At 32.4% G+C, this 12,896-nt stretch overlaps 1 protein-coding gene across 1 annotated transcript; it reads left to right on the forward strand.

Annotated features, from left to right (window-relative positions):
• Positions 1-7,854: 7,854 nt before the first annotated feature.
• On the forward strand, positions 7,855-12,633 carry LOC126735361 (plancitoxin-1). Its single transcript, XM_050439327.1, has 6 exons — positions 7,855-8,024; positions 8,184-8,364; positions 8,820-9,051; positions 9,144-9,447; positions 11,896-12,031; positions 12,379-12,633. Exons 1-6 carry the CDS (start codon positions 7,918-7,920, stop codon positions 12,520-12,522), a joined length of 1,104 nt encoding a protein of 367 aa, XP_050295284.1. The 5' UTR covers positions 7,855-7,917; the 3' UTR covers positions 12,523-12,633.
• Positions 12,634-12,896: the final 263 nt, after the last annotated feature.

Below are 12,896 nucleotides of genomic sequence, written 5' to 3' on the forward strand. Positions count from 1 at the left end.
GAAATGCCTTATTAATGACATTAACTAACTGGTCAGTAAACTGTAGGTTTGTGTCTAATATGACACCAGCATCTTTAACGAGAGATATAGTTTTTTGAAGATAAAATGAAAGACATGGTTTTGATTTTGATTTACAGCATAAAATTCCATTTCTTCTTAACCAATCTATATTAAAAATTGCAGTTAAAAAGATATTGCCATTTTTCATAATCTTCAAGACACTTGTTTACGTATGTAGCTCAATTTCAGGTCATCCGCAAAAAATAAGAAAGCAAATCATTTATATATATATATATATATATATATGGATTTTAAAGTTATTAAATAGGGGTATATTATATAGAAAGAAAAACCATCTTAAATCCACATCTAAAAAATAAGCTTGGCTCATACAATAAGTTGCGGAGTATAGTATAGTGTGCTAGTTTCTATTTATTTCAAACAATTTTAGCTTATGCACTTATGCCACATGCTGTGGCGCACTTTGTCAAATGGTTTGGAGAAGTCAGTGTAAATTGGGTCATTTTGATATCCCTTCGTCAAGCTTTCTTTTCAAGATACATTAAGGCGTATATTAATTTTATCATTCTTAGTTTAAGTATAGTTCTAGTGCGAACTATAGCTGCTATGCTTCTTAATAAAATTATTTTAATAGCTTTGTAACTAATTTCGTAGGTAGGGTTTAATTCTGTTTGTATTCTTAATAACTTTTTACATTTTTGCAAGCTTCTCAAAGAAATTTAATCATTTAAGTTCAACCAGGGTTTCACGTTAATTTAAACATATTTACGTTAGTTTTTGAGCAATCAAGCTTGTAAGTAGCCTTTTAGCCTTTTTACAATCAGCTCAATTAGCAAGAAATATAGCTGGGTAATCCGCATTCATAAAATACTAATACTTTAAACTTGACAGGTAAATTAGATTAGGGTTGGAGTTAGCTTTATAGGTTTCCTATGCTTGTGGTTTATCCCCTTGGTGTTTCCTATTTCTATGCATATACATTTATTGTTCCAAATACGTGACACTGCCTCTGCATTTATCTGCTTGGTTGTGGCTGTTGATCTCTCAAACTTAAACGTAATGCTTAACAGTGATATTTTCAGAGTTTTCTTTTGTGATTCTGTCTCCTGTGATTTTTAAGGTTTTCAGGTCACACCGACTATTATTTTTACTACTTTCTGGTAGTAGTTTAAAAAATCTGTTATGACATTGGGTGTGTAGGTTGTTCTGATCCTTTTTGTCCTGGCATTTAAAGTTATCAGCTGTGGTATTGCTGCATGTCCCAAATTTTGACCAAAATGCTACAATATGGCTTAGAACCTGTTAAATTGAGACTTAAGCTGTAATATTTTTAGAGTAGGTTTATTAGTGACCACCCTCCCACTCCTGCCTGTGATTTTATAAAAAAGTGTTGAAGTAGTATTGAAGAATTATCTTATCTTATCAGATCTCGTAGATTGACTTGACCTCTTTGAACTTCCTTTATTTACCACTGCTTTAAATACTCCATTTCTCTTCCCATTTAAAAATTTAGGTGATGTAAAATTTATTAATTTTATTTCAAATTAGATCTATATACTTTCTATTCTTTCCATATATGACATGTACAAATATAATGCATAATATTTGTCATACCGGGCTCCAAGTATAAGGTTTACTTTATAATCTTAATCGTCTTAAAATACGTCCTTGTTTCAATGTGTGTCCAAGATTATTCACAAGTCAGATGTCGAGGAAATAAAAGATGCTTTTTGGAATTTGCTTTTGATCGTAAACCCAATGATAGAACATACAAAAATACATTAAGAAAATTCTGGAGCCGTTTGATATACCGCAGTTTTAAACACTAGATATAAATGGTGTTTTCAATGTTCGGTCATTTATTTTACCACCTTGCAGAACTCGTCAAAAGAAGTTAATGTACCAAAAATCACCTATATAAAAGTTGCATAATAAGAGAGTTACTTCACATTACTGAAAATTATTAAGGCATAAAATAGCATGTAATTAAATACAAGATAAACAGGTATTATATAAGAAGCTATAATTAATTTAACTACTAAAGAAATATTATTTCAATAAGACCCTTTGACTGCGATAATTGGATATTTGTGGCACCACAACTAAGACTACTTGTTTAGTGGAGACAATGAGTTAAATAACTTATCAATTATACTAAATTTTTAAATATTTATTAAAATTATTCAATAAATCAGAAAAAAATTAAAAAAGCAGTTTTTACAAGTACAACTTTCTGGTCTCCGACCCATCATAGGCCCAAAAAGAAAGAAAAACGTGCATACGTTACTAGCAGTATATAAATGAAAGTATATCTTTTTTCTTCTTTTCTCGCATATGTTCATATATACTATTTATGTGCATATAGTCGTTTTATTCCTAAACAAAGTTCTCTTAAAGTTAAACATGGACATGATACTATTTATTTTCATATTCATTTATAGATTACAGCGTTTGCTCCAAACTTAAAATTGATGAAAAGCTTTTAATTTACGTAATTTATGTATAAGAAAACCCGATTCTATAATATAAGATCTTATCATTTACTTATATTTTAAAAATAGCCTAGCTAGCTTATCTTTCAAATCTTAACCGTGCGATCCAAAGAAGCTCCACAATTTCAAATTCTCTTTTTTATTTTCGCACCAGGGAAATTTCCACTCGTTATAAACACAGAGACCTTCTAGAAATATGTTAAAAAATCTTTATACTCAAATTTCAAATTATATATTTTGGAGACACACGTTTTCCAGGGGATAAATGCCTCTGCCAAATATATTTAAAAAATTCATAGCATAGGATAAAAATTTTGTTACATCTTTAAACTCGATGAGAACAATATACAGGATAGCTAAACGAAAACAAAACAGTGGCCATATCAGGCTTGTAAAGATTTTAAAAAGAAAATGCTCGTACACGTCAATTTAGATTACAGGGAGAAAAATTTTCAAAATATAATACCACCTCTATCTGTCATCCCTTAGCCAGGGTGGAAATTACCTCAAAAATTTGAAATGGAACAATGGGTGGAGTTATACCTTATAAAAGGTCTTTCGATTCTCTTTAAGTGTATATGTTACAAGTAAAGTTAGAATAACGGTTAAAATTACCCGGATAAACTGCACAATACCCAGAAAACATGGGTAAAGTCCGAAATAATATTGAAATTACACATATTTCGGATTTTACCCGGGTAAACCGCGTTCTATCCGCTTTTGCGTGGGTAAAGTTGGATGTAGGAATTACTATTGCATCATCTTTCACCACGTTCAGTTCAGTTCTAAAATGGCAACCGAAGAGAGTGGACGTGCGGGTTTAGCACACCGTTGTTATGAAGTTTTTAACGAGTTGGTGTCTACGAAAAGTGCAAATAGTTTTTATTTTAATAATGAACAATACCAAGAAATGTTAGAATCAGTCAAGTTGGCAAAAAACTCTAAGACTACGCTACAATATCGGCGGTTAAAGAGGTTTGACATATGTTCTGTTAGAGGCGTTGAAAATTTTATTACTCATGTATCGTCAGGTGAATCTATCATTAAATATTACGTTACAAACGACGAAATGTTTGACATTTTGCATGATGCACATTTAGCTATAAGACATGGCGGTAAGCACCGTATGGAAAGCGAATGTAAAAAAAAGTACAAGATAACAACAATACACAATAATAACTCAAGATGTTATTAAGTTATATATGCCCTTGTGTGAAGGGTGCTACAAGAAACTGAAATCTGCCAAAAAAGGGCTTGTGGTTAAACCAATGGTTTTTTCGGAGATGAACAGCCGTTGTCAAGTGAATCTAATTGACATGCAATCCCATCCGGATAGAGAATACAAATTTATTATGGCGTATCAGGACCACTTAACTAAGTTTGTTCAAATACGTCCATAAACGTCGAAAAGGGCTGAGGAAGTAGCTAAGAGCCTGGTAGACGTATTTTGTATTTTCGGCGCCCCATCTATACTACAATCGGACAACGGCCGGGAGTTTGCCAACCATGTTATTGAAGAGTTATGTACGATGTGAAGTGGCCTTAAAATAGTCCATGGGAAACCACGTCACAGTCAGTCACAAGGCAGCGTGGAAAGAGCAAATCAAGATATACAGAACATGCTTATGACGTGGATGGACGATGAAAACTGCACGCGATGGTCAGAAGGTCTAAGATTTGTTTAGTTAATGAAAAAAAGGGCATACCATGATGGGATAAAACAAGCTCCTTATGCCGCCATGTTTGGGCATGATATTAAAGTCGGCCTATCCACATCAGCTTTTCCAAAAGAAGCTATTGAAAATCTACGAACCGAAGAAGAGCTCGAGAAAGTAGTAAGGGAATTTGGTTTAGGTGAACAGCCTCAACAAGAAATAAATATAAACCAGTCTATGGATAGTGACCCAGAACCAGACAATTTGCAAGAAGATATTACTGAAGGTGGCAATATGGAAAATGGCAACAATAATTATCGAGAAAACGCTAGTAATACAGAAACTTCAGAAAATCAGAGCAAGTGTGTAGAGTGCGACAATTTAAATACATCAGGGAATATATATAGGTGTGAACTTTGCTTGTACCAAAGGAATATACAGTCAAACAGACTAGCAAAAAGAAATTTAGAAAATCAAGCAAAGAAGATGAAAGCTTTATCTAATTCAAAGTTTCCCCCATGTTCTGTTGGAGATACAGTGAGAGTAAAAATTCCAGACGTTTTCCAAAACTGACGACGATTTGTATAAGCTAGCGAACAAGAGAGGAACTATCGAAGAAATGTTTTCCAGGAACCAATTTTCTGTGTGCAGTGAGAAGCTTATTGAGGTGGAAAGTGTATCACCGGAAAAGAAAAATTTAAGACAACTTGCAAACGAACAGTCACTTTTAGGAGGTCAAGGTTATAAACGATGCAACTGTAGAACTAAATGCATGACCAATAAATGTAAATATAAAGCTATTGAAAATCTTTGTAACTCGAAATGTCTCAGCAGCTTGTCTTGTTTGAACAAATAGATTATATTATCTTTTACTTTGTTAGGATACAGTTTTACTGTAACCTTTGATTTGTAAAATCTGTCTTTTTAATTAAATAAATTTCTCCAAGTATTTATGGCGTTATTTTTTAACATTAACCACGCCAAGGCGGATAGAACGCGGTTTACCCGGGCCCGAAACGTGTACAATTTTATTAATATTTTGGACTTTACCCATGTTTTCTGGGTATTGTGCAGTTTATCCGGGCAAACCTAAGTTTTACCGTTATTCTAACTTTACCCGTAACATATTCATAGTTTAAAAGATTTTACTTCAGCGGTTCTCAAACTATTGACTATTTTAACGTTTAATACAATTTTTGGAAAATAATCGCAATTCTTTATCAAACTATTAACTTATAACAATCATACATAAACACTCGTACAACAAATGCGAACATTGAAAATGGCCACCATTAACCTCCATGCAATAATACAGATTCTGTTCAAATCGACGTCGCACATTTCGTAGCATATCAGGAGTTTCTGTTGGCCTTCAAATGTAATCCTTTCGCGCTATTCTTTTATTGAAGCTGGTTGTGTAGCCGAGATCTTAATCTTTAGGTGTTACCTTAAAAAAAAATCCAGAGGTGAAATATCAGGCGACCGCGCGGGCCATTCAACAGAACCTCTCTGTCCAATCCAGCGACCAGAATAGTTCTGATTTAAATAATTGCAGACAACTATTGCATAATGAGGAGGCGCACCATCTTGCTGAAACATCACCTCGCCTTCAACGCATTGATTGTTATTGTAATTTTCAATAATGTTCGTTATTGCTGGATCGATAGCATCTTGTAATAACCTATGGTACATATCCCCATCAAGAGTACCGGGTATAAAAAATAGTCCAATAATATTATCGCCATAAATTCCATAAACGTTTAATTTTTGGGGATGTTGAATATGTACTTCGTGACAAATGTGTGGATCGTGGTCCGATCAATAACGATAATTATGATGGTATACAGTGCCGTTTAAGAAAAACGAACATTCATCTGAGAAACAAATGTTAAACACATAATTGGGATTATTTAATGCTCTTTTACTAGTTATTTCACAGAGCTCCAATCGCCGATTCTTATTGTCTATTTATTTCATGTACCAGCTTTATTTTATAGGGGTGGAAATCATGAGTTTTTAGAATCCCTTGTATACTTTCTCGATTGATCCCAGATACAGAAGCTAACTGTCGAGTGCTTAGTGTAGGATCCATATTAATCTGTCCCAAAACCGCAACCTCTACAGCTTCATTCCTTACGAGTTTCCCAACATTCCTTTCTTTATTAGCCACCAATCCTGTTTCCCTAAATTTTGTAATTAGTTCTATGACATACTTTCTTTTCACGTTTCTATTTTCCCTCCCTTTTTTTTCACGTTTATTGAAAAGTTCCGCTGTTCGAAATACATTTTGATTGTTAGCAAAAAATAACTTCACTATCTCTATTATCGATATAAACTATTTTGACTATTACTTTTAGTTTGTTTAACACAATAAACTAAAATTTAATGATCCAATTTCACTCCGACCAAGTTGAACTGTTTATTGGTTATTTGTACTTTGACATTTTAATTTTTTACCCTCCTAAACGTCGATTTAAATAAAATCTGTATTAATGCATAGCTATATTGATGGCTATTTTTAGCATGTTGGACTAGTGTTTATGTATGATTGTTATAAATTAATGGTTTGACAATGAATTGCGATTTAATACAGGTTTTCCAAAAAACTGTATTAAATGTTAAAATAGTCAATAGTTTGAGGACCGCTGAAGTAAAATCCTATAGCCGTAAAGAGACTTAAAAGACCTTTCAAACAAGGTATAACTCGACCATATTCCATTTAAATTTTTTGAGCTTTGTTCCACCCTGGCCAAGGGATGACAAATGGGGGTGGTATTATACTCTGAAAATGTTTCCCCCTGGTAATCTAAATTGACATGTCCGAGCGTTTTCTTTTTTAAATCTTTACGAGCTCGACATGGCCGCCGTTTCGTTTTCGTTTAGCCACCCTGTATGTAAAAGACATTTTTTCATGAGACAAAAGGGTGTGAGCTACAAAATGTTCTTAAATTATTTAATGTTTTAGTTAATTATTTGTAACAGATTTTTTTTAATTTAATTTCCTAAACATTTTTTCAAAACCGAATTCCAGGAGCTACAGCTTTTTTTTATGTAGCTTTTCATATACCTCCACACTACGAGTGAGCTCGAGTCATTTTATCGACTTCCTGCCCAGTTTAATTTTTTTTTCTACTTTTTGTAGAAACAAAGTCTATATATTTCAACTTGTCATATTTCATTATATTTCAAGTTGAAATATATAGACTTTGGTAGAAATAAACACAAACAACGATGCCCAAACTCAGGATTCTAACTTGAGACCACACGATCACATCGTGATAACACGACCACCATACCGCTGGGGTCGGCTTTAGGTAATCAGAATCACGGGTTTAGTGACAATCAAACGAATAAAGAAATTGAAATTTAAGCGAATAAATTATGTAAATTTTATAGCCACAATAGAATACTTTTATTACTGTTATACTTTATAACAGTTAACGAAAAAGATCATAGTTGTTGACTGTTGAGAATAATTTCTATTTCGAAACCCAAAATCAGGTTGAGTAGAATGGTGTAATCCAATCCAAAATTTTAATTTGACCATTTGAGATGACCCTTTAAAATTACCGTAAAGCACACTCTGTATTAAAAATTATTAATAAGTATTATTTACAAACCATAAGATAAGTTAAGATGAATAATTGACTTAATATGTCATATACACACTTCCCGCGATAACTGATTGAATATTAAATAACAATGCAGTCGACATTCTTACGCCAACAGTTGACAATTAGTGTTAAAAAATGTTAGGGAGATTTTTGTTATATATTTGGCTTGCAATTATTTACAGTGATAATAGTTTAGTATATGCTTTACAATGCAAAGGTCAAAATAATGAAGATTTAGATTGGTAAGTATTCATTTAAACGCTCAGTTTATTTCAATAGCAGTTGTTTAAAAGTGAAAATATATAACATGAATTACATTCAATAAAAGTAGTGATATTAACTAATAGTAACTATATTAAGAGATGTAAAATTTTTACAAGATTCTTAAAAAATTCTTCCAGGTATGTTATATATAAATTACCAAAACAAACTTCTAAAAGTAACGCCCATATAAAGGAGGGGCTTGGATATGTGTATATGACCTCAAAGAATTATACTGAATGGACTTGGTCTGAGGTCAGCATCAACGATAGTAACTCAATGGTAGGCCACAGTTTAAAAGGACTGTTTGAGAAAAAAAATGTAAGTAACATTATTATTTGCTAGTAAAAAATAGGTAGTAAGTGAAGTGCTCCTGAAGGCATACCACCAATCTAGAACAAAAAAATTATCAATTTTAATTTTTCTGGCTAATAAATGAAATGTTCGTTATTCAGTACAAATATTTAATTTCTAGATGTAGTGTACAGGTTGTCCCATTTTGGGTACTTTTGTGAGGTATCTCCGTTATTTTTAACGTTAGTGGGATACGGTTTTTGCGACAATGTGCTACTTTTTCACAAAACTAAACATGCCCTTAACGAAAAGGTAATAAAAGATCCTGAAAAACGATCCAACCTCAATAACATTCTTTCTTCAAAAAAAAAAAAAAAAAAAACGTTATTTATAGTTTTTAGCTTAAAAAACTAGAGGTAATGGACCTCTTCTTATCAATCATATTGAAATTTTATTCGTTTAAGCTTATTAAATTATTTCAGGAGAAAGCCTATATCCTTTACAACGATGAAGCTCCCAATGGGAAAACATCGGGAAGTAAAGGTCATACAAAAGGTGTCGTCTTGGCTGATTCCATTTCGGGATTGTGGCTAATCCATTCTGTTCCACACTTTCCCTATAGCAGCGATCATTATGAATATCCCACTACTGGACAGCACTATGGACAAAGCTTTTTATGTATCAGTCTTAATTTGAAACAAATAAACAACGTTGGTAGGTACTAACCATTAATAATTCAAATTACGGAGTATGGATATCTTCCCAATATTTCCTTAAGTATAAGATTTAACAGATTTTTCTACTAGGTAAACAGCTGCAGTACAATGAACCATTTATCTTCTCAGAATATGTGCCTACATCTTTATCAGATACTTTGCCAGATATTGTCAGGGCCGCAAACAATGAAACGATAAATGCTTCGCCGTATTACAATATCGAAACTATTATATCATTAGCAGGAATCAAAATTACTTCTTTTGCAAAATCCGCAAAATTTGGAAAAGATTTATACTCTAATTTAGTAAATTCAGAGCTGACTAGTAATTTGTATGTAGAGACGTGGCCTAATGAGGCTAACCGGCTGCCATCGGATTGTACCAACAAATATCAGTAAGTTATGTAGGTACCTCTACCCGATATCATTAGGGTGTATTCGTAAAGGGTTTTTCTAGAGGTTAGTTTTTCGTATAGGCAACTTATATAGGGCGTTCATAAATTATTGTTTTATTCAATAATAATTAAATGAAAAAAACACTCATCGGTTGGGTATCTTTAGTTGCAAATTACCTCAATTAAAAGTTCTTTTTTTTAGTATTTCAAATACAATTTAAATATTGTATTAGGTGTTTCATTCGAAAATATGTGATGAAACACACTGCACCAAGAAGGTATCGCATCACTATTAAAAATATAAAGTCTGCCTGTAAAAAAAAATTTCTTTAGTTTTCTTGGTCTTTATAATATTTAGATTAGTACCGTTTCGCCAAGACAATATTACTAGACAAAATCTTGTATTAAAAAAAAGCACATTAACAATTTTAAGTAACTCATTATGAATTCGCCACAACAATACAGATTTTATTTCAGCCTGTACCGTGCTCTGTGCCGGTCTAAGGTTTTACACTTTTTAGATTAAATCATCAATCAAGTTCCATAAAAATGTTGAATATGGATAATGGGTTTTTAAACACAACCGAAAATTTAACAAGATCTTAAGTAATCAGAGTAATTTCTCTTATTGAAGATAGACGCAGTCAGCGATAATTTAGGCGATTTTGGCGTTATTCAATACTCGGTATCTCGAGCGGTCGTTAACCAGGAAAGAGCAGGATCCGATGGGTGACAGTATGGGACCAGTATGAGGTCGGTTGGTATCAACTGCTCCCGTAGATCATCGATTTTCCATTCTGCAAGCTCTTCGCCAATGACAAGTGTCTGCAACTCAGCTTCAACATAGTTAGCTGCCACTCGAAATTTACGGATAATATCAGAAACCGTAAGACCCACATCCTGAGGCAATTTAGAATAAAGGCCAATGTAGCTATCACTACTCCTGGGTCTCACTAGGGAGCACTGGGTAAGACGATTAGGATTCGTAAGAGCACTTAAATTAGAATAAAAGTGATAGAGGTAACGTGCTCTTCATGAATAAGTCCAGATTTTGCTTGTATTCCTCAGATCAATGAACACTTGTTTACAGACGAGATGGTAAGAGCTATTTTCAGTGCAACATAAAGCTTTCAACCAATTTTGGGCCAGGGTCTATTATGCTCTGGAGAGGAATATCTTGAGAGGCCACATATTTTCGAACATCATACCTTATGCTTCATTCATTGGTGACGACTTTCTCCTGATGCATGATAATACAGGCTCCCACGTACCTAGAAGAGTAACTGAGTATCTTCAGAAGATTGATATCAGTGTTTTAGGCATGCAGGTCGAATATAAATCCGACAAAGCATGTTTACAACTTGCTCTACAGAAGGGCAAGATATGGAAACTCATTCAGCTAATCTTGAAGACTAAGATCAAGAATCAATAGATCAGAATAGAAGAGAATAAATCTGGACCAAAAGATTTTATTCAACCTTATTTATATAGTTTAATAGAGAGACCCTCTGTATATGTTGTATTTTGTATTTTTTACTCATCAAACTTACAAAGTTTATTTAACTACCCTAAAACATGAAAACCAATAAATATACCTATATTTTTTCTATAAATAAAAAATCATAATGATGCGATACTTTCATGGCAGACTGTATTTCATGAACATCTTTTAAACGCACAACAGAAGATATAGAGGAGATCTGTAAAACCTATAACTTATGTGGTTTCCAAAAAGCATTTTTTTTTAAATTCACCTTTAACTTAAGGTGGCCTACCTGAAACTTATAACATTACCAAAATAAAACAATCCTGGTCAGGCTTTGGTGAAATTTTCTTTTTTAGTGAATTAAAAAAGAAATATACGAGTTGAAAATGTTTCTAAACCAAACGCCTTCTGCATAAAAGACAATCCATTAGTCTGAATTTAAGATTTAATGCAAAGAGTAGTAACACTGAAAAAAGGGGACGTTCTTGGAAGCAGTATACATTTATTCGGGATTACTTATTTTATTGTTCCTCAATTAAATGACTTTAAAGTGACCATAGAATAATGTCAATCATTACACAGGCCGTACACATGTGTGTTGTCACGCCATTGGTTTATTTCTTATAAAGATGTCGCTTGTGCCAACAAAACGAAGATATAGAAACCAATATATGTCGTGTTATTGAGAATAATGCGGTGCCAAATTATTTTTTAAAGTAGTCGAAATTTGTACTTTGCCGAATTAAATAGGCTCGATTCAAACGTATCTAAAAGTCTTCATACTACTAGACACTTCTAAAGAAACCCCTTTATGAATACAATCATTGTTATAGCAGTTAAAGATTTATGGAGCAAAAAATGGTGGAAAAATGAGTGGTTTCCATGGAAAGAAATTAAACTTTTCTTTTTCTGCTTAGGGTAGTGTTTTTGGTATACATTGAATTCCATTTTATATATTCTAGGGTAGATAATATTAAAATAATACAAATGTCAAATCCGTCAGTCTCATTTAAAGCCACTGTCGATCATTCGAAATGGGCCGTATCAACTCCAAGCGATTTAAACCAGTGGGTTTGTATTGGAGATATTAACAGAGCTGTAAGTATAAACTATATGTATTTATTAGGAGTCAGTTCATCAACGCATTTGAAAAACCCATAAAAATTTAATTCTCCTTTTAAAGTTTTTTTTATAAACAAGCTGTGCAAGAGAACATACTAAAGCGTTATTTGTTTTTTTATATGGGTTCAAATATTAAACACGCTTTTTTGATTTAGCACATTTTTGGTAAATTGTGATCAAATCGAAAGAATATTCCCCGTTTTACGTTATTTTGCTTTTTTTCATTCTTTAAAGAAACATTTTTGGTTCAATATGATCTTTGTAATATTAATTTACTTTAAATCGCATTTGAATAAAATTAACATGTATTTTTTTCATTTTAGCAAAAGCAAACAGAAAGAGGAGGAGGGACCACTTGCTTAAACAATGAAAAACTTTCTGGTGTGTACCAGAAAATTATCTCTTCTGTTGAACCTTGTTCAAATAAGTATTATTACGACATAAATGATATCTATAACTTTCTTTAAAATATAGTTAAGTACAGTTGTTTATTCTGCTTAAAACGTGTTTTTTTTTAAATTTTAATTATAGTTATAATATATTCTTAATTAAATATAAATTAATATTGAAAAAAGTTAGTTGGGACTTTGACGTTGTACATCTAATAGAAAAATATTATTGAGGCTTTAAGAGAAACTAATTTAATAAATTGGCAGCAATATTTCATGACTATTCAATTAAGTATCTTATTATAAAAGCTAGGTACCTTGTAAAAACTATTAATAGATTTTGTGTAAGAATACACGTTGTTTTATACTTTTTATACGTTTATTATCCACAAAAGTTAAAATTAAACTAAAACTTCTTAATCTCTATTTCATAAAAATTAACCATCAATCTT

Source organism: Anthonomus grandis, chromosome 4 (genome assembly GCF_022605725.1).
Source record: "Anthonomus grandis grandis chromosome 4, icAntGran1.3, whole genome shotgun sequence".
In the NCBI taxonomy this organism is placed as follows: domain Eukaryota; kingdom Metazoa; phylum Arthropoda; class Insecta; order Coleoptera; family Curculionidae; genus Anthonomus; species Anthonomus grandis.